The sequence below is a fragment of the Miscanthus floridulus genome, chromosome 12 (assembly GCF_019320115.1).
Source record: "Miscanthus floridulus cultivar M001 chromosome 12, ASM1932011v1, whole genome shotgun sequence".
NCBI lineage: Eukaryota > Viridiplantae > Streptophyta > Magnoliopsida > Poales > Poaceae > Miscanthus > Miscanthus floridulus.
In genome coordinates this window covers 29698528-29723629 of record NC_089591.1, presented here as the reverse complement: position 1 = coordinate 29723629, position 25102 = coordinate 29698528, and the positions used below count along the sequence as shown (strand labels likewise).

The window sequence follows — 25102 nt, the reverse complement described above, 5'->3', positions numbered from 1 at the left end:
AAATTTGTGTCACTACCACAAAAACGATTTTAGGACACAGTCTCTTTGATAAACGGCGGTGGACATATTTAGGGGCCGCCTCCGTAAATAATTGGGCGGCCTCACGAAAATGTCTATCTCCGAATATCATTTACATGCCTGCCTCTAGAAATCATCAATTAATAGAGACGGTCACCTTAGGGCATCCTAAGCGTCCGTCTCTAAAAATCGATTTTCAGAGATATAAATAGTTGAATCTAGAAAGAATTAATAATATTTTTTCATATGAAATCGAATGAAGACAAACTTTATATCAAAATTGTAGCTCTCGACATGATCTACAACTTCTTAGTTAAAATGTTTTTTATTTGAATTAGTTTAGAGTCCTAAAATATTGTTTTTAAGTTCATGGATTTTGAAATTTGAAATTTTCAAACAACCTTGGATGTTGACATGGTCTATACCAAAATTGTAGTTCTCAATACAATGTACCAAAGTTTTCGATACCCGGCTTAAAAAATAACTTTTCGATACCTGGGAAGGACTTTTTTTGGGGGGTTTTCTAGAACTATTAACAGAGGTGAGCACCTTAAGACGCCCACCTCCGTTAATCAATTTTTAGAGGCGGACATCTTTAGGTGCCCACCTCCATTAATCAATTTTCAAAGGCGATCTATTTTGACTGCCTCTGTAAAGTGTGATTAATAGTGACTATTGATTAGAGGCGGACAAAAAAAATAAGAAATGACCGTCTCCGAAAATCTATTACGTAGTAGTGTGTGTGATTATCAGATACCGCTATTTGAATTTAGCGTCCGCGATAGCACAAAGCAACCCACTATATGCTAGTTAGCACCTTGATGGTATAGTGTAGTACCAAGTATTATTAGAAAAAGTAGCATAATATATACTTGTTCTTTTTTGGTCTGGCAGGAAAAGTTACATTGTCGCTTGATGCTTTCCAAATAGGGCTAACCTGGGAATATGTTGTGACCACAGAAAAGGGGGGAAAAAAGAGAATTCCAAATGTTTGTTGTCTGTTCAACAATCTGTCACTGTAGGTTCTGCTGTGGCAAATAGAATCTATTTCGTTCAGTACTTGATGGCTTGTTTTCTCCAAGTCCTTTGCTGCTGGAGCTACCTTAGCTTCCTCAATGGCAGTGCACGGCTGAAGACTTGCTCAACTTCAGTCGCTTCCATGTTCAGCTGATCCAACAGCTCCATCTCCTCCTTGCTCAGCCCCTGCAAGAAGTTCATCAAATCCTGTTTCACCTCCATGAGACCTTCTGCCAGCTTCTGAAACAATGATGCCTCCTCCTTCTCCAGCTCCTCAACCTCTCCCTCAATCTCCTTCACCTCCCTGACGATGGTCTTCTCTCCTTCCTCCACAGTCTTCTCGATTCTCTCCACAAGAGGCGGCTCAGGACCACAGGTGTTATCAGTCCTGATGAACGTCGAGAAGTCCCGACCTATGCTTTTTGCAGCTCTTTCTAGCTCAGGTATTGTTGTTTCAGGTACAGTTCTACTTCTTGTGTACAAAACAGAACCACCATAACCATCCCATGCGTCATTTCGGCCACGGTAGTATACAAATATGTAGTCATCATCCTTGTTCTCAACCTTTGATGAGATAATGTACCTACAGGTAAGCAAATATCAAGTTGATAAACCTTAGGCATGACACATTGGCAATGGTGGAAAAGAATTTCTAAGAGGGTTTACCAGTCATCTTGATAGTGCAGGAACTCATTGTCATGGTTGTAGAGTATGCCAGGCTGTGAGGGGTCCTGCACAAAACGCTGCACGGTTGACCTGGTAAAGAAACCAGAGTCTGGGGTGCGGATTCTCCATGTTATGTTTGCAATTAATTTGTCTCCCTCGACATGAAACTCGTGAAGCTGGCAATCGAATGTGTCAAATGTCGGGTTTAAGCCACTTGAAATGTACCATTTGCCATTAAAATCTGCCATATTGAAGTTCTTAACCAGGGCTGATGGATCAGGGACTGGGAACTCGCCGACATTGGATTTTCTTGGAACACATTTCTTGCGTGAAACAGCACAATCATTGAATTCATCGACTACACTGTTCTCAAACAGGTCTCCACATTTGATCTGATGGATGATAAAAGCAGAGCATAAAAAGCTTATTTTTCTGGCAGATTTCAGTTAGCTCAAGGTTTATGGGATTAACCTGGCATTCAGTTTCATCAGGTCGATTATTGCATGTGTTCAAGCATGCTACGTTTGCTGCACAGGATGGGTTCGCTATGCATTTGGCCAGCTCTATTCTGAGAAAGGAAAAATCAATTGAGTAACATATATTTCCTCAAAAAAAAAAATTGAGTAACAGCTAACAAATGTATAAAACAATCTAAGTTTACTCTCCAAAAGATGACAAGCTTGCGAATGCGGAGCTCTTAGTTTCAAGTAGTTACTAACTTCTTATTGACCTATATTGGCTATATACTGAATATAAATTTAGACAAACCACTGGATGAAACAATGAGACATCTGTGCAGTCACTGCAGTTCATGAAGCAGAGAAATCTGCAGACAAAATGCTGGCAGAATTAAAAAACTGCAGTGCAATACAGAAGATGCATTCTACAGTGGAAGATTAAGCATCTATGGGTGTTAGAGTATATTGTTATATCTCTGGAGATCCGATATGAAAGTCTACACGTGAGGGGTTAAAGTATAAGTGAATTGTCCACCTTTTTCTATTACCTTATTAAGTTTTTTGGTTAAACTGATCAGTCCATACAACTCAATAATGAGGATGAAGCAATACGTCGGCAACTGAACTAATTCTTAGTTGTTTGTCCTCCATGGCGTGCTGGACACATGCCCTCACGTTGCCTCCTAGCGTGCCCATTTGAAGATCATCCATAAAGATATTTGCTGAGAGCAGTGCGACTAGTTGCGTTGATTGGATACTAGAGTCTTTTCCTAATTCGTTGATCATGGTTTTCCCTCTTGCTGGTGGTTGATTGGCATTTCTTTTGGTTTTTCGATCGGTTTCCATTGCTTGCTGCTGGTCCTCTTCACGCACTTCTACTTCGCCTTTAGCCTTGACTACACTAGCCACTTCTTCGTCTCTGACTGTGAGGCATGACATGGCAAAGCTCCATGGGACGCTCACATGCGTCACCTCTATGCCTTTTTCTCCGCGTATCACACACGTCGCATCCATATCGATCAGGAGGCATCCACGAAGACCTTGTTACACGTCACCCCTGGTTCCGCCATGAGTCCATGACGTGACGCATCGGCCATGATGTAGATGCCCCTTGCCTCTTCGGTGCAAGTGCTTAGCCTAAGGCTGGACAGCACCAGGATTTTCAAGTTTGGTATTAGAATTTTTTCGACCACCCCTAGAATTACCAAAATTCGAAAATTGGCCAGAATTTTTTAGACTTAAACATGCAGTATACTGTTGAATGTTTGTTAGAGCTATGAATGTTTGTTAGAACTATGAACCTTTCCTAGTCTTGATTTGAAAAATATTTTTCTGTCCCAGATATTTTCTCCTCAACAGTGAACAGAAAAGGCTATTATCTCCCGTCTCCAATCTATCAATCCATTTAATAGCCCACCCCAACTTGTTTGGGACTTAAAGGCTTTGTTGTTGTTGTTGTAAGACTAGGAAAGGTTCATAGTTTTGGAGATCTTTGTTGGATATTCGAGAGTGGTACCAGAGAGGTAGAGCTGTTGAGGTAGGAGGACAACAGACAAGATTCTGGCATGATAATTGGCTGGGAGATTGTCCTTTAAAAATCAAATTCTACAGGCTGTTTCAGATCACCTCAGAGCCAGATTTGGAGGTAGCAAAGGCAAGAGTGAATGGGAAGTGGTTAATTCAGTTTAGAAGAGAGTTAGATGAGACAAGGAGAGATGAGTGGGATGAACTGCAGAGGTGCAGCTTCCTGAGGGCGGGCACTTGAGCGTTCTAGAAAGTATTCAACAAGATCTCTATACAAATTGATAACTTCAGGTGGAATTGTGGATATACAAATGATGTCCGTGTGGAAATGTAACAATCCTCTCAAAGTGAAAATTTTCCTGTGGAGGGCTGCTGACAATAGAATCCAGTCTGGTGTTCATCTTATGAAGAGGCAATGGTCTGGACCTAAAAATTATAAAGTTTGTGATAAGCTTGAAACAACTGATCACATTTTATTTCAGTTCCCCATTGCAGTTTTTCTGTGGCCTTATTTGATAGATGTTTTGGGTTGGACAAGATTGCCAACCAGCTGTTCAGAGTTTTTTTTGTTGAGGTGGTGAATGCTTGCCGAGGAAAAAAAAAGACATGCGACGCTTTTCTTATGTGCAGAAGCAATGTGGACCGTCTGGAAGACCAGGAATGATGCTGTTTTCAACAACAAAGTGCAGACTTCACCGGTGGCGATTATCTACAAGATGCTGATGTTGGTGAAGACTTGGTGTCCCCTCCTGAAGCCCAAGCTGAGGCCCATGGAGGATGATATGTTTAACTTGCTTTCAGCTGGTGCAAATTAGTTTGGTGGAGAACTAGTGTGTCTGTAGTTTAGAGTTGGTAGCTGAGATCTTTGTTTAGTTGAGCTTTGTTAAATGTTTCCTGTCGATGGTTTGGATGTTGGTACGCATGTCTTTGTAAGCTGGTATCCTCAGCATTGGATCTTAGGCCTTTGTTAAGCTTTCTAATAAATCCTGGGTGAATGCCTTTGATCTAAAAAAACATGAAGCGTGATTTTTCTAAAATGTTTATATCTAAACAAAAATATTAGAATACAGACCTGTTGAGTAGAAGAATATGAAAAATTTGAGTCTAGAGTTATATAGCACATGGATTATTGTCATATGAAATTTCAGATTTTTCTTTGAGCCGCCCCAGAAATTACCAAAATCCATGAAATTTCATTGAAATTTTGCTGAAAAGTTTGAAACCTGGACAGCACAAATCATTGCAAAATGCAGCACAGGCTCCACCCCGGCATCGCCATCATCGTCTCTGACCTCATGTGCTGCCTTGTAGAGCCAGCAATCGGAGGCGAATGAGCATTTGGATTCCAGGAGAGCTTATCTCGTGGTCTGTCTGTGCAGGCATGATTTTGACTAGTTTCTATGAGAGAATTGCACTCGGACGCATTGGCAAGGCAAGGCTTGCTTAGCCAGGCGAGGCTAGTTCCGAACCAAGCAGCCCTTATATGGGTCTGTATTCCAAAATTGTGGAAAGGCAATAATGTCAAAACTATGCTGATAGTATGATGAAGAGTCACCTGCATTCCTTTAGCAGGCAAGTGCATGTCTTGAGAACATCGATTGCATCAGCCGAAGGGACTACCAGAACTACACATGCCACCCCTGTCATGGCGACCAATTGCAACTTGCTCCATTTCCTGATGCTACTGAAAATATCTGACTCTTGCAGTACTGCAATCATCTGCTGGAAAAGAGGAAACCCTGCTGTTCTTAGTGGTATAACAAGAGGCGAATCGTCTCGGTAGCAACGAATGAGCAATCTTGTATTACCTCAGACGGAGTAGCCTTGACACCAAGGCGCTCGGTCCTCCAGAGATTAGCTCTCACGCAGCACCGGTTGAGTCTGACGGTGCCGCGACTCCTACTGGATGAAACTCTAGATTGGAGGCCATGGAGGAAGCTGGAACCTCCACTTAGAAAGATGCGGTTTGTGCACTGTCGCGACATCATCATGTCTCTGAATCTGCAGTTCAAGAGGGAAAGTTCAGTACAGAACTCAAACCAACTCGAGCAGAAATATCTGCAGAAAATGTTTCAGGCTTTCTCTAGATAAACAATAGGGTACATTCTCAGTTTGGGTGTATGGATTGCAGTCATGACTCATCTCTTTTTGTTTATTTGTTTTGTAAGACTACACTACCAATCTGCTACGAGACATCTGACAAGTGTCTGCTGATGAATTCAGTGCGTTTATATCCTCGCAATCACTAGCTCCAAACTATGCGCCAAGATCGATCCGGGTCACCAAACTCTCACTTTTAAGCATGATGACCACGCACGAAACCTTTAGGCTAATGATGTTACGTAGCCCTGAATGCAGGCGCAATTGGAACAACGAAAATGTGAAACAAGAAGGTCGCGCGGGATGGAGAAACAGGAGAGGAGGAGGGGAAGGGATGAGGAAACCAAGAGGCGAACCTGCTGTGCTCTGCACACTGCGCCGCCGCGGAGACGCTCCCCCCGGCCCGATGAAGGAGGAGGACGACGACAGAGCAGGGGAGACGGATAGGAATGAAGCGGAGAGGTGTGGCGCGGAGCAGCAGCCAGCAGGGGTGCAGCGCAGGGCTGCCTGGCTGCTCCTGCTTATCGGGGGCCCACCAACCGGGGCCCCGTTAAGCGCAAACGGATCCAGCTTAATGGGTCGGGTTGGCCCGGACGAATCACGTGCTCGCTTTCCTTTTTCTCCCCTCCGTTTCGAAAATCTCTCTCTACTGGGCGGGAGAGAGAGAGAGACAGAGAGAGAGAGAGAGAGGCGGCCATGGCGGAGGCGCAAGCCCTAGTGCTGGCGCAGGGTCCCGACGAGGCGCCCCTCGATGCGTCCGCCATCCGGAGGTGGGCCAACGATCCTCCTTTTCCATCTCCGCTCGGTGGGTTCCTCCTTCCCGTGGATCTGGTTCCTCAATCTGCATTGTTCCCCTTTTGTTTTGTTTGCGTGTTCGTTTCAGCCGGGTGGAGCAGCTCTCTCTGGAACGGCGGCGTCGGGGGGAAGGGGAGGAGGAGGAGAAGGCGGAGGTGGCACTGGGTTTGGACTCCCCGTACAAGGTGAGGTCGTCGCTATGGATTCTGTGTGCTTCATTTTGGTTTACCTAAGTGTGGCCTAATTGTTGGATTTGTTTTCTAATCATGTTTCCCTTCTTCGGGGATCCCTGTTTTAGGTGGCTCAGGAGGCCATGGATGAGTGGCACTCTACCACTGCCGCAGCTTCAATTGATGATCTTGGTAAGCATGGCTGTGTGATTTGTTTTCAACACTTGCTTGTTCCGTGTGATGCTAAGTACGCTGTAACAGCGATAAGCATCATGTTCAGATTTGCTTAATGGACTCAATAGAATACAAGTAGGGAGAGGAAACATCAAATATAAGCTCCGAGTTTGTAGCTTGTAAATGCGGTGTCTCCTTTATTTTCTTTACAAATTCTTCTTATTATGTATTAATCATTCATTCATTCCTTTTGAAATTTGCTTGTTACTGTGGTGGTTCTTCGCTCAGTGCAATTATGAAGATGGTTCTTTGCTTTCAAATGGTTATTTGTTTCGAGTGCATCACTTACAACGCCATTATTGTGTTCAGATGCATACCTGGAAATGTTGAGAAAGGATGTAGCCATGGCAGAGCAGGCGAATCAGAAGGTATCTGCTGAGATTAGTGTCACTGCAGAGACAACATTCAATGGTTGGTTTATTTATTTGCCATGTTTTTCTTTGTTGAGCTCCGACAGTTTGCTGTGTTAGTAATCAATAGTCGTTGTTATTCAGATATGATTCAAGTGGATGTTGGTATTGAAATGCTGGAGTCTTTGTCTTCGAATCTTGGTCCAAAGGTAAGTAGCTAAATTGTTGTTTCTTTACAGTAAGTAGTCTAAATTATATTTTTCACAGTAGTTGAATATGGACCTTGATTGTTATAATCCTCAAACTGTATTTTGTTGATTTGCATCCTTATGGTGTTCCTTACGATAGAATCTAATATACAGCTCAACAGCTGCTGAGTTGTACAATTTTAACCTTACGTACTGTATGGCCTCAACATTCATACTGTCTTATTTGCAACTTATAAGCTGCATTGAATTTCTATTGAACCGAAGTCTAAAGGAAAATTAATTAATTTTGCTCATCAAATTAGAAGTTTCTCTTCTTTTCCAAAGTATTAGTTTAGTTTAGATGAAGACATTTGAACTCTTTCATCCCTCATGATATAGGCTTTGTGTTAGAATGTAATTATAACAGCCCATATTGGGTGTATGGCCCATTGGCCTGTGTACATTGTAACCCTAGCCTATTAGGCTATATAATGAAGGCCACCCCCCCTGATTAGGGCGTGCGGTGTTATTCTACAGGGTATCACGAGTTCTGGGGGCCTGATCCCGGGCTTTCCCCTTTCCTTTTCCGCTGCCCGTGTGCCCTTCCTCGAGGGCACGCGCCACAGCACCACAGGGCTGCCGCCGCCTCTGCCCCGCGCCCCCCTCCAGCCGCTGCCGCGCTAGCCCGCTCCAGCCGCTGCCGCCTCCGCGCGCGATTCATCGCGTCGCTCAGGCCGCGCCGCTCGCTGCTGCCTTCAGCCGCGCGACGCACCTGCAGGCCGCCGCCTCTGCCGCCCGACGCGAGTCGCGCCGCACAGGCCGCTGCCCACCCGCGCCCCTGCTTCTAGCGAACAGGCCGCGCGCGTCGACTTCGTCATGACGTCCTCGACGACTTCCTCTGCTACCTCCGGTGTTCTCGGCTCCGGAACCTCCGGCGCCATGGGGGACGGCATCGCCCCTGCCTTCTACACCGCCTATGCCGCCGTCAACGTCAAGCAGCACGTCCCGATCGCCCTCAGCCTCGAGCGCCCCAATTACTCCAAGTGGAAGGCGTTCTTCACCGCCCTCTGCACCAAGTACGGGCTGCTCGGCCTGGCACGGAGGCTGCGCGCCCGGTTGACCCCACGTGGTCTCAGCCCGACGCTTGCATCCGTGGCTGGATGTACGGCTCCTGCGACGACACCGTCCTCGACCTCGCCATGGAGCTTGATCAAGACGCGCGTGCCCTGTACGTCTCCATCGAGGCCCTGTTCCAGGCGAACAAGGAGCCTCGCACTGTCGTCCTCGGGCAGGAGTTCCACAGCATGCTACAGGGTGATCTCTCGGTCGATGCCTACGCCCAGCAGATGAAGTGATATGAACCCGCTAGGGTTTATGGATGATCTTTCGATGAGAGGCGTGAGACAACTCGATTTGGTGGATGGAGATGACGTTCACGGCCCGACTACAGCCTTCCAAGACCGCGCCTTAGCAACCGATACACCACCTCCAAAGGTCGTCACGATCTTGTGGAGCGCAACAACCAGCCACTAGGGCTCCCGTCCTGCAAGCAATCGAAGAACTAGCAAGAACAACGAAACAAGCACTGAATTTGCAAGATGAAATTGAAAGCCTCAAACTGAATCTTATTATGAGTGGGGTTCTGAAGACAAGGAGACGGGCGGCTGGATCAGCACGTGCGCCTACAAGCAAGTAGCAAAGGCTAAACTTGATCTAAACAAAACCCAAGTGTTCCTGGTGGCGGCTAAGGGGTATATGACGTGTGGAGGACGACCACAAGAGAGTTTGGGTCGTGCTCCAACCCTAGGACGCGTCCCTACTGGACTCTAAACGATACAAGCCCATTGGGCTAACTTAAGGTGGCGCAGCACCCTGGACAGAATAGACCTCTCGGTGATTTTTGGACTGTTGACGCCGCTTCTAAGCAGGTATGAGTACGAGGTCAGATCCGTATGAAAGTAGACTTTATTAGCTTTCCAACAAGTCCAGAATCACCCCAATCCGACTCCGTATGTAACCGTGGCGACCGTCGCAAGTTGGAGGTGTGCTGCAGTCTGAATCCAGCCTACGCGAGTCCTTTTCCCTTCCGGTCTTCTCCTTGATTCCTAATCAAAACAAGAGTGCACGTGTCTCCAAAATCTAAACAGGATGGACAAGAGCTCAAGAAGGAACTCACTTGATGATTAACTTTTCGAGCACGAGCACGAGTAATAGGACCAGCAGGTGTCGGCGTGGACGGCGTGGATGTATGATCGGTGTTGATGTCCTCATCATCCTCCCTTTCTTGAATTTGAGTCGTCCTCGATTCAAGCTCATCTTCCTCACCCAAATAAGGCTTCAAATCTGCAATGTTAAATGTGGGACTAACCCCAAAATCTGCAGGAAGATCAAGCTTATATGCATTCTCATTTATTCGTTGCATCACTTTAAAAGGACCATCCGCTCTAGGCATCAATTTAGATTTTCTTAATTCAGGAAACCTATCCTTTCGCAAATGCAACCAAACCAAATCTCCAGGTTCAAGAATCAATTCCCTTCTACCTTTATCTCCAGCAAATTTGTACTTAGCATTCATGCGCTCTATGTTTTCTTTAGTGGTTTCATGTAGTTTTAGCATCAATTCAGCACGTTTCTTAGCATCAAAATTCAACTTTTCAAAACTTGGCAATGGCATTAAATCAATAGGAGCACGTGGTAACAAGCCATAAACAATCTCAAAGGGACACATCTTCGTAGTAGAATGCAGCGAACGATTATAAGAAAACTCAATATGAGGCAAACAATCTTCCCACATTTTAATATTTTTCTTTAAAATAGTTCTTAACATAGTAGACAAAGTTCTATTCACAACTTCAGTTTGACCATCAGTTTGGGGGTGACAAGTGGTGGAAAATAAAAGCTTAGTCCCCAATTTGGCCCATAAAGTTCTTCAAAAATGGCTAAGAAATTTAGCATCACGATCAGAAACAATTGTATTTGGCACACCATGCAAGCGAACAACTTCTCGAAAGAACAAATCAGCAATATTTGTAGCATCATCAGTTTTATGACATGGTATGAAATGTGCCATTTTAGAGAAGCGATCCACAACCACAAAAACACTATCTCACCCTTTCCTAGTCTGTGGCAATTCCAACACAAAATCCATAGAAATATTCTCCTAAGGAGCACTAGGAACAGGAAGAGGCATATACAAACCGTGTGGATTCAACCAGGACTTAGCCTTTTGACATGTTGTGCAGCGAGCAACAAATCTCTCTACATCTCGTCGCATCTTTGGCCAAAAGAAATGACCAGCAAGAATGTCCTCCGTCTTCTTCGCTCCAAAATGCCCCATCAAGCCACCTCCATGCGCTTCCTGCAGCAACAACAAGCGAACGGAGCTAGCTGGAATGCATAGCTTGTTAGCTCTAAACACAAACCCATCATTGACGATGAATTTGTTCCACGTTTTCCCATCTTTACAATGCAGCAGCACTTCTTTAAAATCAGCATCATGAGCATATCGGTCTTTAATTGTTTCTAACCCAAAGATCTTGTAATCAAGTTGATTCAGCAAAGTATATCTCCTAGACAATGCATCTGCAATGATATTATCCTTCCCTTTCTTGTGTTTGATAACATAAGGAAAAGATTCAATATATTCAACCCACTTTGCATGTCTACGATTCAGTTTTCTTTGACTACGAATATGCTTCAAAGATTCATGATCAGAATGTATAACAAATTCTTTGGGCCACAAATAATGCTGCCATGTTTCTAATGTCCGCACTAGAGCATATAATTCCTTATCATATGTAGAATAATTAAGAATAGGCCCGCTCAATTTCTCACTAAAGTATGCAACAGGTTTGCCTTCTTGTAACAAAACACCACCCAATCCAATTCCACTCGCATCACATTCAAGCTCGAAAGTCTTATTAAAATCAGGGAGTTGGAGTAGAGGTGCATGTGTTAACTTATCTTTCAGCACATGGAAGGCGTGCTCTTGTGCTTTGCCCCAAGAAAAGGGCACTCCTTTCTTTGTAAGCTCATTCAATGGTGCAGCAATGGTGCTGAAGTCCTTCACAAAACGGCGATAGAAACCAGCAAGTCCTAGGAAACTCCGCACTTGCGTAACCATCGTGGGTACAGGCCATCCTTGTATAGCTTCCACCTTGGCTTTATCAACCTCAATTTCCTGTGGAGTGACAACATAGCCAAGAAACGATACTCGATCGGTGCAGAAAGTGCACTTCTCAAGGTTACCAAACAAACGTGCATCACGTAGAGCATTGAAAACAGCACGTAAGTGATCAAGGTGTTCATCTATGGATTTGCTATAAATCAGTATATCATCAAAGTAGACGACAACAAATTTCCCAATGAAAGCACGCAAAACCTCGTTCATTAATCTCATGAAAGTACTAGGTGCATTAGTTAACCCAAAAGGCATGACTAACCACTCATATAGACCGAACTTAGTTTTGAAAGCAGTTTTCCATTCATCTCCCAATTTCATACGAATCTGGTGGTACCCACTACGCAAATCAACCTTTGAAAACACAACAGCACCACTCAATTCATCAAGCATATCATCTAATCGTGGAATATGGTGTCGATATCGAATGGTGATATTATTAATAGCCCTACAATCAACACACATGCGCCATGTTCCATCTTTCTTAGGCACTAAAATCACTAGAACAGCACAGGGACTAAGAGACTCACGCACATAACCTTTGTCTAGTAGTTCTTGCACTTGTCGCTGAATTTCCTTCGTTTCTTCCGGATTGGTCCTGTATGGCGCATGGTTTGGCAAAGATGCTCCAGGGATAAGATCAATTTGGTGCTCAATCCCGCGTATTGGTGGCAGCCCCGCTGGTATCTCAATGGGGAACACATCAGAATACTCCTGCAAAATGTTAGCAACAGCAGGGGGCAAAGAACGTTGCATATCCTCAAATGAAATCAAAGCATCCTTGCATACCAAAGCATAAGCAACAGAGGTGGATGCATTGAACTCATTAATATCAGATTTTGTAGCAAGCATACAACGTCCTTTCAATTTTATCTCATCTTTGTCATCAACAACAGATTTGTCATTTTTATTGCTCTCGCTCTTTGCTTTTGTAGCCTTAGTAACATTAGATTGCATAATAGCTTCAGGAGACATAGGATGCAATACAATTTTTCGATCATGGTATAGAAATAAATATTGATTTGATCTACCATGATGCATCGAATCTCTATCAAATTGCTATGGTCTACCTAGCAGAATATTGCAAGCTTGCATAGGCACAACATCACATTCAACAATATCTTTGTATGATCCGATGGCAAAATCGATTCGCACAAGTCTCGTTACCTTTGCCTTACCACTGTTGTTCAGCCATTGGATGTAGTAGGGATGGGGGTGTGGTTTGGTGGTGAGGGCGAGCTTCTGTACCATGTCGCTACTTGCCAAGTTGTTGCAGCTACCTCCATCAATGATCATGCGGCACGAACGCTCCTTGATGACACACTTGTTTGGAATAAAGTGTGTCGCTGATTTTGCTCCGCCTTCTCTCTCATAAGGGCTCTACAGTAATTTGCACTGTTTCGGTTTGGGTAGGGGGGGCTTGAGCCCCCCGCCCCACCGCTGGATCCGCCCCTGGCTCGGTGGGTTCCTCCTTCCCGTGGATCTGGTTCCTCAATCTGCATTGTTCCCCTTTTGTTTTGTTTGCGTGTTCGTTTCAGCCGGGTGGAGCAGCTCTCTCTGGAACGGCGGCGTCGGGGGGAAGGGGAGGAGGAGGAGAAGGCGGAGGTGGCACTGGGTTTGGACTCCCCGTACAAGGTGAGGTCGTCGCTATGGATTATGTGTGCTTCATTTTGGTTTACCTAAGTGTGGCCTAATTGTTGGATTTGTTTTCTAATCATGTTTCCCTTCTTCGGGGATCCCTGTTTTAGGTGGCTCAGGAGGCCATGGATGAGTGGCACTCTACCACTGCCGCAGCTTCAATTGATGATCTTGGTAAGCATGGCTGTGTGATTTGTTTTCAACACTTGCTTGTTCTGTGTGATGCTAAGTACGCTGTAACAGCGATAAGCATCATGTTCAGATTTCCTTAATGGACTCAATAGAATACAAGTAGGGAGAGGAAACATCAAATATAAGCTCCGAGTTTGTAGCTTGTAAATGCGGTGTCTCCTTTATTTTCTTTACAAATTCTTCTTATTATGTACTAATCATTCATTCATTCCTTTTGAAATTTGCTTGTTACTGTGGTGGTTCTTCGCTCAGTGCAATTATGAAGATGGTTCTTTGCTTTCAAATGGTTATTTGTTTCGAGTGCATCACTTACAACGCCATTATTGTGTTCAGATGCATACCTGGAAATGTTGAGAAAGGATGTAGCCATGGCAGAGCAGGCGAATCAGAAGGTATCTGCTGAGATTAGTGTCACTGCAGAGACAACATTCAATGGTTGGTTTATTTATTTGCCATGTTTTTCTTTGTTGAGCTCCGACAGTTTGCTGTGTTAGTAATCAATAGTCGTTGTTATTCAGATATGATTCAAGTGGATGTTGGTATTGAAATGCTGGAGTCTTTGTCTTCGAATCTTGGTCCAAAGGTAAGTAGCTAAATTGTTATTTCTTTACAGTAAGTAGTCTAAATTATATTTTTCACAGTAGTTGAATATGGACCTTGATTGTTATAATCCTCAAACTGTATTTTGTTGATTTGCATCCTTATGGCGTTCCTTACGATAGAATCTAATATACAGCTCAACAGCTGCTGAGTTGTACAATTTTAACCTTACGTACTGTATGGCCTCAACATTCATACTGTCCTATTTGCAACTTATAAGCTGCATTGAATTTCTATTGAACCGAAGTCTAAAGGAAAATTAATTAATTTTGCTCATCAAATTAGAAGTTTCTCTTCTTTTCCAAAGTATTAGTTTAGTTTAGATGAAGACATTTGAAGTCTTTCATCCCTCATGATATAGGCTTTGAACCATTTTGATGAAAGTTCTGTTCTTGGGCTGTCAGACTCAACTGTGTTGGCCCCTGGACTCCCTGCACAGGTGAGAAATTAGCTCACCAGCACACTCACACACACATCACGCCTAGAGGTAGAAGAAGGGGGTGAGGACAGAGCACACTAGCACAGCACAGCACAAGTCTGAAACTCTGAAAGAGTGTTGCTCTGAACTGAATTTTCCATTGCTATGACTAGAGTATATATACAACTCTTGTACCAGCTATAAGGTACACATGAGTATGGCTGATATCAGCCCCAACTACTCCCTATATGGCTGATGTATGCCACTACCAAGTTGGCCTATTGCCATACTTCTACTATTACACTTAGTACAAGGGGGTAATGGCCTATTGCCATACCTGAACAGGAGTCAGCTGAGCTGACCGATTGTCAACCCTGCTGCTTCAGCAAAAGACTGGAGAGGGGGAGCAGCAGATTATCTTACAAACTGATTCATGCAGAAATCAAAGCATTGGTGACAAGGACTACATATATGAGGTGTGCTTGTAACTTGTATGTTTACGATGACATGTTTCTGTTTTCCTAGCATTATTGAAGTTACTCGATTTATTTTGTAGTTGGAACTTGATCACCAAATAGAAAAAAGTACGATGGAACTTGAAGTTTTACAACATCTACAAAGGTAATGATATTGTGTATGTTCTTTTTTATACTGAACACAAGGAACTAAAGGTATCATCCACCTTTAATCTATATGTATCATTTCTAAGTAAAGCATTTTAACACATACTAAACTATGAATGGTAGTGCATCTTGAATTTCTTATACACCTATCATGAATTTGTTCACTATCATGAAAATTGTGATTTCTATAATCAGTTTTTTTTTTTTTTTTGGATTCTATCCAATATTTGTGATGTTCAAACCGTGTTTAAATTTCTTTCTGATATTTTAGAGAATACGAAACTTTGCCATTCTCTGTTTCAGAAAATATTTTTCTGCTGTATTGTTCTTCTTTTTCCACATGTGTCCTTGAGTTAGGAACACTATCATCAATGCATTGGGATTAAGCAGTTAATGGACTGTTTTCTGGAGTCTTTATTCATCTTGACTTCACACCCATCCTTTCGGCATTTGAAATCTTTTGCAGGGCTTCTAGTCCCAACAATATGCTGATATATGCATGCCTGAATCAGTTTGTGAATTCATCGCTGGTTTTCTGTTGTGCAATATATAGTCATGAACTCATGATCAATTATTCAGTTTGTAATGTTCAATGTCCAATGTCCTTCAAACTATATCGTTGCATGGTTAATCTGTTTTTAACTCATGCAAATTAAAGATTGCTGTCATCTTCTACTCTTCTTCATAGTTACTTATTGTTATTACCATTAGTCAGCAAGTGTACATCTATTTCCATTAAATCAATGTCTTTTTTTCCTTCCGGCATTGTTGTGAGCAATCACAACAGGTATCCTATGTTAACAGTTTTGAGTTTACTATGCTATGGATCGATAAATTTCTTTCTGACATCCCTAAACCTCTATATCCAGGGATGATGAAATGTTTCAACTTGAACCTATGTTATTGCCATTTGGAGCGAAGGTCTTAGACTTTAAAGACAACTGTCTCAGGATGTTCTTGAAGGCGCCAATATTGACCTCAGACTGTGAAATTTATGGACAGAAATTTAATTGTCCTGTTGATTCGTTTATTTCAGACCATGAGCTGCTGATAGAAATTGATAAAAGAATTATGGAACCAAAGAAAGTACAGGTGCTCTTATAGCAAACTTTATTTCATGATGATTGTCTCAATGTTTTGGCTTTATTATTACTATGGCATTGTTTTCCACCTTTAAATTATAAGGCATTTTGTTGCATATATCTTATTTATCTTTTGGGATTTTCAGATCATTCCTGATGACATTTCTGTAGATATACTGATTGAGAGGATGGAGTCCTCCAGGTATGGAGTTCTTATATCATGCTTTCCTGTTGATGACATAGAACTTATTTTATGCACAGATTCAATGTTATTTCCTTTTCCTCATGTTTCTTTTAGATGTAAGTCAGAAAAAATGATTGTACAGTGTTATTCTACGTTTCTACTACTCTGTGTTCTTTCTTCCATTATGTGTTCGTACTAAAAAAAAGTGTTTGCCTGTTTTTGTAGAGAGGCCGTTTCTTATCCAACCTTGCGATGGCTTATTCAGCAATGTCAACACCAGTCTATAATCAATGCTTTGAGACGATCATTGGTGAATGATGCTAATAGTTCGAGGTGATGTGATTGTCCATATGCTAACATTGTAGTATAATTAGTTAGGAATATCTTTATATCAAACTGTTCTTAAAAGTTTGCAATATTTTATTAGGACGTTGTGAATATATAACTGTTGTTTAAGCTGTTAACTGCAAGGGAACCATGCTCTCTAAACTTGTTCCTTGAATTTTGTACTATCTAACCTTGCCTTCTGTTGTTTATCAGTAATTATTATGGGAGCAGCCTTTTGTTCTTTACATCACTGTCTTGTTCTGTTTGTCACCGTGACTGCTCTGCTGAATGCTGATGTGGTCATTCAAAGTGCCTAAATAACCCCCACTTTGCTCCCTAATGTGGTCAAGCACCCCTAGGCCTGAGTGATTTATCCCACCAAGGTTCCACCTGCCCGGAACCATAGCACAGAGGTCAAGGACAGTATCTCAGCCACAGCCAGAGCCCCCTTCTTGCAGTGCATAATCGATGCTGAAGTGCTGCATGGGATCATGAAGTCTCTGGCACTGCTGACAGCCGCCAAGCATAAAAGTGGGGAGGAAAACGGCCTGCAGAGTTCAGGAGAGAACAGAGAATGGGAAGCGAAAGAGGTCTGAAGGAGGAAGAAGTACCATAAGGGAGAGAAGAGCTGGGTCCTGTCCTGGGCTCCTGGCAGTAAATTAGAGAGAAGGGGAAGGCGTATAGACATGAGGGATATTTAGGTTATTTTGTCAGTCAATGGCTTGAATGGATGGTGTTAGGGCTCATAGCGTTCAAATCAGTAGGCATCACACTATAATTGAAAAACAGTAGTGTATGTCGAAAAAAACATTTTGACTCATGAATAACCTAAATTTTCCTAAATTTTCCATGTATTTGTTCAGTCCTTTTATCCCTTTACATCTTAAAATCAGTTATCTCAGCATTATTGTACAATCATAAACTTAATCTTTACTTACATAACAATTGCACGTGACAATGTTGATGCTAGACTAGTCTAGTGAAGCTTGACCTAATCCTAGGTGGAGAGCATTGATCCTAAACCAGCTCCTAGTATTCAACTTAACTTTTTGGAGAAACTTCATTCTTTTTCTCAGGCATTCTTTGAGTACTTTAACAAAGAGGAGATGATTGTTGCTCACCTAGATCGTGGGATCGATGTCTCCATCAAGATATCTTCAGATTGGCCTCTTTGTTCCTATGGTCTGAAGTTAATTTCAATCCGCAATTCAGGGGACCGTCCGACAAATATTGCTTCAACTCTGCTTTCCAAGACCAAGGTAAAAGTGGTTGCTGCTGGTCTGGGACCAATGCCTATACTCATTGCACATTGCATGCAAGAATGTGTTTTAAATCCCTCTGAAGTGGTAGAAATTCTTTCTGAAATACTCCCTCCATTCCAAATTATAAGTCGCTTTGATTTTTTTGGTACATCCATTTTGCTATGCATCTAGATATAATAATATGTCTAGATACATAGCAAAATGGATGACCCGAAAAAGTCAAAGCGACTTATAATTTGGAACGGAGGGAGTACCAATTTATTCGAATTGGCAGTAGACCTACATTAACATCTGTTAGGATGGAAATATGTTAGCCGTTGGACAGACCTCATAATCTGTTGCAATTCGGGGGTAAAAGTTCTATGGTGATCATACCACCAAAATTTCTGCTGACTGCTGAACCTATTTTTCCCAACTGACTGTCTGGCATGAAATTTGAAGCTAAAGTGTTTGTATGGGTTAGCATGAACATAGAACATAGAAGATGTATTGGTATTAAACAGCCTTCTGGAATGAGGTAGTAGAGCATCTCGGCTCATCATAGTTACTAAATAGAAAATTTGAATGTTTTGGCAGCACTCAGACTGGTGCATCATATCTTTTTTTTTAACATAATGGCAGGAGCTCTGCCCTTCAATTGAGAGAGGGAAAAGAGGTTTATGTACAGAGCAAAAAGGGGCATGACCCCCAAAAAGATTACAGAATTTGTGTCGTGATATTGCCCCCTCCCCAAGCTAAAGCCCTCTTTCTTTGCTCGATATCCTCTTTTACCCTTAAAGCCACCTGCATAGCCGACTCATGGGTGTTGTTAAAAATTCTCCTATTCCTTTCCTTCCATATTGTTCCACAACGTGTAGATCACCATTCCGTTGAAGCGCCTTTTTTCTTCTTTCGCTATCTTGGCTGCTGCCCCGTCCCACCATGACTTCAGGTGATGTGGGTCTTGAGTTGGGTGGATCAACTGTACATCAAAGTGCTCCATGAAAGAATCTGACTCCATACCACCTTGGCGAAAGGGCAAAGGAGTGATAGATGAAGGCTTGTTTCCAAAGGTCCGTTACATAGGGCGCATTGATCATGATGAGGCCGCCCCAGGCTTTGCAGAGGAGACATCTCACCGGGTCCCTGCAGGAGGAGGCAGAGTGTCCCTGGGCATGGCAGCGGAAGCACTTACCTCGCAGGCGCTCGCGGAGGCTCTCAATGGTGAAGTAGTGGGGTGAAGTGACCCTGGTGGTTGGGCGGCATGAAGGCGCAGGTGGCTTGAATTCGGCGTTGCGCCACCGGTACTTCGGTCACACTGGCGTCCACTCTTCTTACTCTGCTCCGCGCGGCGCGACAGCCGCGGCACTTGAATACGCGTCCAGCTTGCGCTCATCTCGGGAAGCAACAAGAGGGGGGCGGATTGAATGCCCTTCCTCTGCACGCGCCGATGCGGCCTCCTGAGAGAGGGCGTCGCCGGCATGCTCCGTCTTGTCGCCGCGGCCTCAAGAACTCGCGGCACCATTACTGCTGGTGGAAGCGCGCACCTTGTCAAGGACGCTCGTGGATTTGAGGCAGGATTTCTTTGGCTGAGTGGGTAGGACGGCATTAGTGGCGCTGGTGGTTGGGGGAGGAGTAAAGGAGAAGCGCACCTTCCTCAAAGCTGAGGAAGGAGGCGGGGCGGCCGAGGCGTCCTCGAAACTGAGCTCGAGCGAGCCGACGAGGACGGCCTCCAGGCGCGGACGCGCTGGGGCGCCAGGGCCGGTGAGCGGCTGGGATTGGGGCGGCATGGGACCCCAGGCAGGGCGGCGACTTTGATGCGGGCGTCTGGGCGGCGGGGGGCTGTGGGGGTGATGGCACGGCGGCGGACTGGGCGCCGCCGTGGAGTCGCGGCCACTGGTGCATCATATCATCCATCCTCTAATGGCATGGATGCTTTACTGCTGTGGGTCGACCAATGGAGGCGTACATGCTGCATTAATGCATTTTTGCACTTTTTTGAATGAAAAGGGTAAAAACTACTACTAATGCTTGGGTCCTTATGGGTGCTAGGAACTGGCCAATGAATTGGAGCTGCAGATTCGCCAACATCTTGTAAAGTTTGTGGATGCTGTTGAAGAGATTCTCATTCGAGAGCTGCGGTCTTGTTAGGATCAAGCTATTGGCAGGAACAGCTTTGGGGGATAAAGTATAGGCAGCCTCTGCTGGCTTGTCGATCAATGTTTCACTTTCACACTTTGTACAGAAGCGACTCTTTCACTGGTCATTTTTACGCATCTAGGGCTGATTGTTGAGTGTCAGGCACATTGGCAGAAAATAAAATCTTACGAAGCTTTTGTTGGTCAGTTCATATGTTCCTCCAAGTTTGAACCATAGCAAATTTGACCAGTGCGTGCATGGTTAATATAGACTTGCCATCCTTTTCATCTCTTGCCGTCATGTTTTTTTTGCATCGTTTAGGAACTTGAATATTATTGACGAAGTATACGTGCAAGGAATTGGTTTGTTTGAACTATTGGGTTTGGTTGGATGTAAAAGGTCCTGTACAGGCATAATGCAAGCCGCTCTGTTTGGTTGCCTGCACATGCCTCGCCATTAACCCGTTATACAAGCTTGCGAAGTGAAAACGGACCCCAATTCCAGGTTTCGCTAGTACGTAGAGATGAACAACTTCTAATGGGCTCCGTAGCAGGCAGCTGGCAGTGGATCGGATCCTCGTCGAATCGTCGATCCAGTCCCTCACAACGCGCCGTCATTCTGCGCTGGACAGGCACTGCAGAACAACAGCACGGTTCGGTATTTGTGTGACAAAGCAGACTTATTAGACATTATAATGAATGTTTCAGCCGGGGATGAAAAGGCGGTATGTAATACGAGAATACAAACTCTCATTTCCGTTGCATATGAGTACAAATTATCATTTCCATTGCAAAAAAATGTACTGGTGTTTACACTTCGGTTCTCGCTGCAATGTAGGTCAAGATGCACTTCATACGTGATCCGCATGTCATGTCAGGCTGCAATGCGCTTCATCTGCAAATATGGTGGGAACCGTCATGAGATAAACTTCTGATTCTTGGCATGTAGGTTCCACTACTAAGACCTAATCCACAAGGTATGCTCACAGTGAATTTGGGCTGAATGACCTTGCCCAACATAGTGGCAGTATTATTCGTCGAATAATATTAGGTTGTACAACAATGGGTTCCCCTGACTTAAAAAATGGATATAAAATGGAAGAGAACATCAAAACTAGAGGATAACAACTTCACCTACACCTAGAACTTGGTGACTACAACAGCACTTGTACAACCAGCCAAACACGGATGGCAGATAATCATGCATAGCTCAGCTTGCGCAGGCAACCAAACCTGGTTAAAGACATTTCAGAGTCAATTTGGGCAAGCACAGTGAAACACACACATTGTCAGAAACCAACACAAAAAATACTAACTTTAGATTCTCATCATGCATCAAAGCAAGCTTGTCCATATACAAACTCCATATTATTACTTTGAAACTATAAGTCCTGTAACATATTCAATACAACATAAATTCACTCAGTTGCAATGGAGTCACCATTCATAACTGGCAGCAGGCACCCCACAGAAGTCTTCTCCACCAGGCCCACATAGCAATCCAAACTTTGCAACTTGCACAATAACAGATAGCATACTTTGCGCGAGTGAGATCCATAAGTAGTTGAATTCTACCCTGCTAGATAACCTAGAGACTGTTTCTTATAGAGAACCCCAGGGCTGAAAATGATATGGTAAGTGCCCACATTGCCTAGTGTTCTTGATTAAAGCTGCACCTTGCGGTCATAAATCCAACTGAAAGGAATAACTGGTGCTTGCTTCGCCCTTGCTTGAGCTCTTTCATCCAACCGCCTGATTCTCGGTGCCAAGGTACAGACGAAATCCTGCGCCCTTCTCCCTTCTCCAGACAGCCCAGTGAGATCTGCAACTTTCCACCTCTGGACCAAGAACTCAAGGATGTCAGCATAATCTTTAGCAGTGTAGACGCCCAGCCTCTGCGCCACTGCACTGAAGTGCTCAAACAGGTTGTCATCCTTGCCATCGTACATGAGATGAGCAGGCATTGTGATCTTCTTCCTCATCATGTCAGCAAATGCAAGCACTGTGTAATCAGGATCAATCTCGAAGAGTTTCTCGACTATCTTGGTGTAGGCTGTTTCATGGCGCTTTTCATCAGCTGCTATTGTACCACATATCTGGGCCAGCTTGAGATCACCATACTCCTTGGCATGCCTTGCAGTATTCCCATGCGATACAAATGTTGCTCTTTCTTGAAATGATGTGTAAAGGAAACCCAAGTATGGGTTGTTCTCAGTTCCAGGATCCTGCATAAGAAATGAAAATAGAAATTACACTTATGGCTATGTTCAACAAGTTATCCAAAATAGCTCACTCCACATCATATTTTTTTCCCCATTTATCCAATTCTTCAACATGTTACTATACAACATTTGTTGCCAATGATTTCATGATTCAATGAAAGTTATAAATGGAAGGAAAGGGAAAGACAGATATCGGTAGTGCTTAACTGCTTACCATTCCGGAACCAATAAGATACTGTATGGTCTTCTCAATTTGTTTCATGTCAACCCGTCCAGTAAGGTACATGTACTTATTAAGGAGGTCACCATGTCTGTTCTCTTCAGCTGTCCATGCCCTTGTCCAAACCGCCCACGTGGTTGGACTTGCACCAGTTTCATCGCGGACTCCATCAAGGGTGTTAAGCATTGTTTGATAGGTAGGTAAGGCTTCCTCGGTAACCATATCACCAACTAAGCAAACAAAGTACTCATCAGGTATTTCATTTGCCCGCTCCCTCAGTTCTTTAACTTCATCATAAAACCCATCAGAAGAAGGCTCTGGTAGGAAGTCCTGTGGCTGCCATAACTTTTCAACTGGCTTCAGTAGGTTCAATAGGTTATCCTTGGCCCAAGGTTGAAGTGAATCGAAAATCTCCCGCTTTTGAGGTGGTAGTGAATGGGTAATTTGGCGATGTACCTCTCGTGGAGGAGTATAGGGTTCTTTGACAGTTTTGACCCTAGTAAAAGCAAAGTAATCAGAAAAATGGAAAAGGAACATTGCACAGTAAAGAAAGTAGTTGGCAAGGTGATCCATTCATAACAGATAAAACAGAACGAAATATGTGCAACTCACAACAAACTATCTACCACCAAATCTTAATTCTTAAGGATGTAAATTTCCACATGTTTCTTGCAGAAAACTTAGAGAACAAACTACATAGCAGAAAACCTCTAGAGTGGAAAATTTCACATGTTTCTTGCAGAAAATTGTGAACAAACTATCAACCACAACCTCTGGACTGGAAATTTCCACATATTTCGTGCAAAAAAATTACAGTAACCAAGAAATCTCTTTAGCAATTCATAAGCCACATGGGGCAAAGCGAAACATCTTATTTACAAATGGTAGGAAGGGCTTCTGATCTTTGCATAGATAGTTTGTCTTAGGATTTCACAATTTACCCTAAACAGGGCAAGCATCTGACACAATAATCATTACTGGAATTTTCCAAACATGGGTATTATCTAAGGGGGTGGGTTTAAGTGCTAATGTTAAAATTGCAACATATACTACATTTAGATAGGGGTACCAAGTGCAATGTTTGATAAACTAAAGCACAACCAACACACTGCAAATTCATGTGAAATTTTTTTGGCACTTCACAATTAACAATACATCTTTATCAATTCATCATCAGTTTATTAACCGCTTCTCACGTTTGATGGCAAGTAGTGACTGCTTTCTTACTATTTCATAGTACCAAAAGCAGCAGTTTGACAATTTATAATCAGGTATGTTTCAGAAGTGTTCTTGATATGGATCCTAATTTCGTGCAGAAAACTTAAGCTCTGTTATGATTGCATTAAAGTTGGACAAATTCTTACTGCATAGCCCTCTAAAATAACACATTTATTGTCATCCAAATCCAACAGAGTGTGACAAAATCCAGTTGTTTAATTGATAAATTCAGATGTAACATTAGAAAGAATGTAAACCAATCGTTTCTTAAGTTCACGACAACTCAATCGCCATCAGCAGATTTGAACAAGTTGAGACATCAACAGCCAACTACTTTCTGCATGGTACCAATACCGCCGCAAAGCAGCTCAGATCACGAAACCAAGGGCGGATCACTAACAACCGGTCCAGATCACAAGCAGAAACGGAAAATCGACTGCTATATGAAGACCAAAACCCAGGCACAAATCTTTCCAATATCCTGGATCTCGATAAGAACGATAGGGGGAGGTGAAAAAAAGACCGCAAGGTGGCATCTCTGCCCTGTCCAGATCACGAATCAATAGCAAAGGTGGAATTTTCACCAGTGATTTGCTTCGATCCACCGGGCCAAGTGACTGCAGATCGCGAATCTCACTTACCCCAAAGATCGTGGCTCCCAAGAACCAACACATTTCCGCGAAGGAAAGCATCCCACGGTGAGGAAGACAGCGAGAGGCGAGGGATCCGCTGTGCTCACCTGTTGATGGTGGACGCCATGGCCACCACCACCCCACGGGCCATCCTCCTCCTCGCGAACGGCGGCAGCGGCGCTGCCGCGGCGCCATGCGACACGGGGGACGCCCTCAGCGCCATGGCGATCCCCCGACGGTCACCGCCTCGGCAAAGATCTCGACGTGGAGGACGGGATCTTAGGCGCTCGTGGTTGTCCCTTTCCCTGTGCCTGCTGTGCTGCACTCGCGCTGCAACAAGGGGTTCCTCTGGACGTTGAGGTCGGCTATTAAAAAGGGTCGCCTGGCCCAGGCTCTCCTCTCCGCTGTGAACATCATTTTTTTTTATTTTCTTTTGTCGTTATTTCACTTTAATATGTTGTTCAATGATTTTTTTTTCCAGTACTGAGTCAGCGTTTCCAACTCCTTTTGGTGGCGTGCATTCAAAATTCGGCCGTCACCGAAGGATGCAGTCGGTCCATTTGTGCAGAAAATAGCCCATGACTTGAGGAAGTGGGCCCGGCTGCTTAGATTAACAAAATATTTTGTTGATGAAACTCTTATCTATAAAGATTAATACACTTATAGC

At 43.6% G+C, this 25102-nt stretch overlaps 5 protein-coding genes and 1 long non-coding RNA gene across 7 annotated transcripts; 4 read left to right on the top strand and 2 right to left on the bottom strand.

The window, feature by feature from the left end:
• Positions 1-880: 880 nt before the first annotated feature.
• LOC136496717 (violaxanthin de-epoxidase, chloroplastic-like) lies at positions 881-6283 on the bottom strand. 2 transcript variants are annotated; one of them, XM_066492467.1, is made up of 6 exons: positions 6140-6283; positions 5492-5684; positions 5239-5405; positions 2173-2269; positions 1702-2093; positions 881-1618 (listed from the first exon to the last, which is right to left on the bottom strand). In XM_066492467.1, exons 2-6 carry the CDS (start codon positions 5672-5674, stop codon positions 1117-1119), a joined length of 1341 nt encoding a protein of 446 aa, XP_066348564.1. In that variant the 5' UTR covers positions 5675-5684; positions 6140-6283; the 3' UTR covers positions 881-1116. The 2 variants fall into 2 exon arrangements, with proteins under 2 accessions (XP_066348564.1, XP_066348565.1); XM_066492468.1 differs by having other exon boundaries at positions 5239-5402; positions 6140-6282.
• Positions 6284-6372: 89 nt separating this feature from the next.
• LOC136496720 (uncharacterized) lies at positions 6373-7595 on the top strand. The gene is made up of 5 exons (XM_066492471.1): positions 6373-6553; positions 6667-6763; positions 6877-6940; positions 7292-7393; positions 7477-7595. The coding sequence occupies exons 1-5, from the start codon at positions 6480-6482 to the stop codon at positions 7551-7553; spliced, it is 414 nt and encodes a 137-aa protein (XP_066348568.1). The 5' UTR covers positions 6373-6479; the 3' UTR covers positions 7554-7595.
• An 801-nt stretch (positions 7596-8396) lies between these two features.
• On the top strand, positions 8397-8875 carry LOC136495656 (uncharacterized). Its single transcript, XM_066491531.1, has 2 exons — positions 8397-8615; positions 8657-8875. The coding sequence occupies exons 1-2, from the start codon at positions 8397-8399 to the stop codon at positions 8873-8875; spliced, it is 438 nt and encodes a 145-aa protein (XP_066347628.1).
• A 4258-nt stretch (positions 8876-13133) lies between these two features.
• Positions 13134-17522, top strand: LOC136496719 (uncharacterized). Its single transcript, XM_066492470.1, has 10 exons — positions 13134-13160; positions 13239-13335; positions 13449-13512; positions 13864-13965; positions 14049-14113; positions 14935-15024; positions 15105-15169; positions 16041-16263; positions 16400-16455; positions 16663-17522. Exons 3-10 carry the CDS (start codon positions 13464-13466, stop codon positions 16772-16774), a joined length of 762 nt encoding a protein of 253 aa, XP_066348567.1. The 5' UTR covers positions 13134-13160; positions 13239-13335; positions 13449-13463; the 3' UTR covers positions 16775-17522.
• A 77-nt stretch (positions 17523-17599) lies between these two features.
• LOC136496721 (uncharacterized) lies at positions 17600-20350 on the top strand. Its single transcript, XR_010769109.1, has 2 exons — positions 17600-18023; positions 20058-20350. It is a non-coding gene; the product is annotated as an uncharacterized lncRNA (long non-coding RNA).
• A 1087-nt stretch (positions 20351-21437) lies between these two features.
• Positions 21438-24797, bottom strand: LOC136496718 (stearoyl-[acyl-carrier-protein] 9-desaturase 5, chloroplastic-like). The gene is made up of 3 exons (XM_066492469.1): positions 24543-24797; positions 22580-23081; positions 21438-22368 (listed from the first exon to the last, which is right to left on the bottom strand). The coding sequence occupies exons 1-3, from the start codon at positions 24656-24658 to the stop codon at positions 21808-21810; spliced, it is 1179 nt and encodes a 392-aa protein (XP_066348566.1). The 5' UTR covers positions 24659-24797; the 3' UTR covers positions 21438-21807.
• Positions 24798-25102: the final 305 nt, after the last annotated feature.

Excerpts from the sequence above, each read along its gene's own strand:
- LOC136496717 (XM_066492467.1), bottom strand. The coding sequence starts at position 5,674 with ATGATGATGTCGCGACAGTGCACAAACCGCATCTTTCTAAGTGGAGGT. Across the intron at positions 2,270-5,238 it reads TGCCTGCTAAAGGAATGCAG|AATAGAGCTGGCCAAATGCA; the intron begins GTGACTCTTCAT and ends TTCCTTTCTCAG. Across the intron at positions 2,094-2,172 it reads CTGATGAAACTGAATGCCAG|ATCAAATGTGGAGACCTGTT; the intron begins GTTAATCCCATA and ends ATCATCCATCAG.
- LOC136496720 (XM_066492471.1), top strand. The coding sequence starts at position 6,480 with ATGGCGGAGGCGCAAGCCCTAGTGCTGGCGCAGGGTCCCGACGAGGCG. Across the intron at positions 6,941-7,291 it reads AGCTTCAATTGATGATCTTG|ATGCATACCTGGAAATGTTG; the intron begins GTAAGCATGGCT and ends TATTGTGTTCAG. Across the intron at positions 7,394-7,476 it reads TGCAGAGACAACATTCAATG|ATATGATTCAAGTGGATGTT; the intron begins GTTGGTTTATTT and ends GTTGTTATTCAG.
- LOC136495656 (XM_066491531.1), top strand. The coding sequence starts at position 8,397 with ATGACGTCCTCGACGACTTCCTCTGCTACCTCCGGTGTTCTCGGCTCC. Across the intron at positions 8,616-8,656 it reads AGTACGGGCTGCTCGGCCTG|CCCGACGCTTGCATCCGTGG; the intron begins GCACGGAGGCTG and ends ACGTGGTCTCAG.
- LOC136496719 (XM_066492470.1), top strand. The coding sequence starts at position 13,464 with ATGGATGAGTGGCACTCTACCACTGCCGCAGCTTCAATTGATGATCTT. Across the intron at positions 15,170-16,040 it reads GTTTTACAACATCTACAAAG|GGATGATGAAATGTTTCAAC; the intron begins GTAATGATATTG and ends CTCTATATCCAG. Across the intron at positions 16,264-16,399 it reads TGGAACCAAAGAAAGTACAG|ATCATTCCTGATGACATTTC; the intron begins GTGCTCTTATAG and ends TGGGATTTTCAG.
- LOC136496718 (XM_066492469.1), bottom strand. The coding sequence starts at position 24,658 with ATGGCGCTGAGGGCGTCCCCCGTGTCGCATGGCGCCGCGGCAGCGCCG. Across the intron at positions 23,082-24,542 it reads ATGGCGTCCACCATCAACAG|GGTCAAAACTGTCAAAGAAC; the intron begins GTGAGCACAGCG and ends TGCTTTTACTAG. Across the intron at positions 22,369-22,579 it reads ATCTTATTGGTTCCGGAATG|GATCCTGGAACTGAGAACAA; the intron begins GTAAGCAGTTAA and ends TTTCTTATGCAG.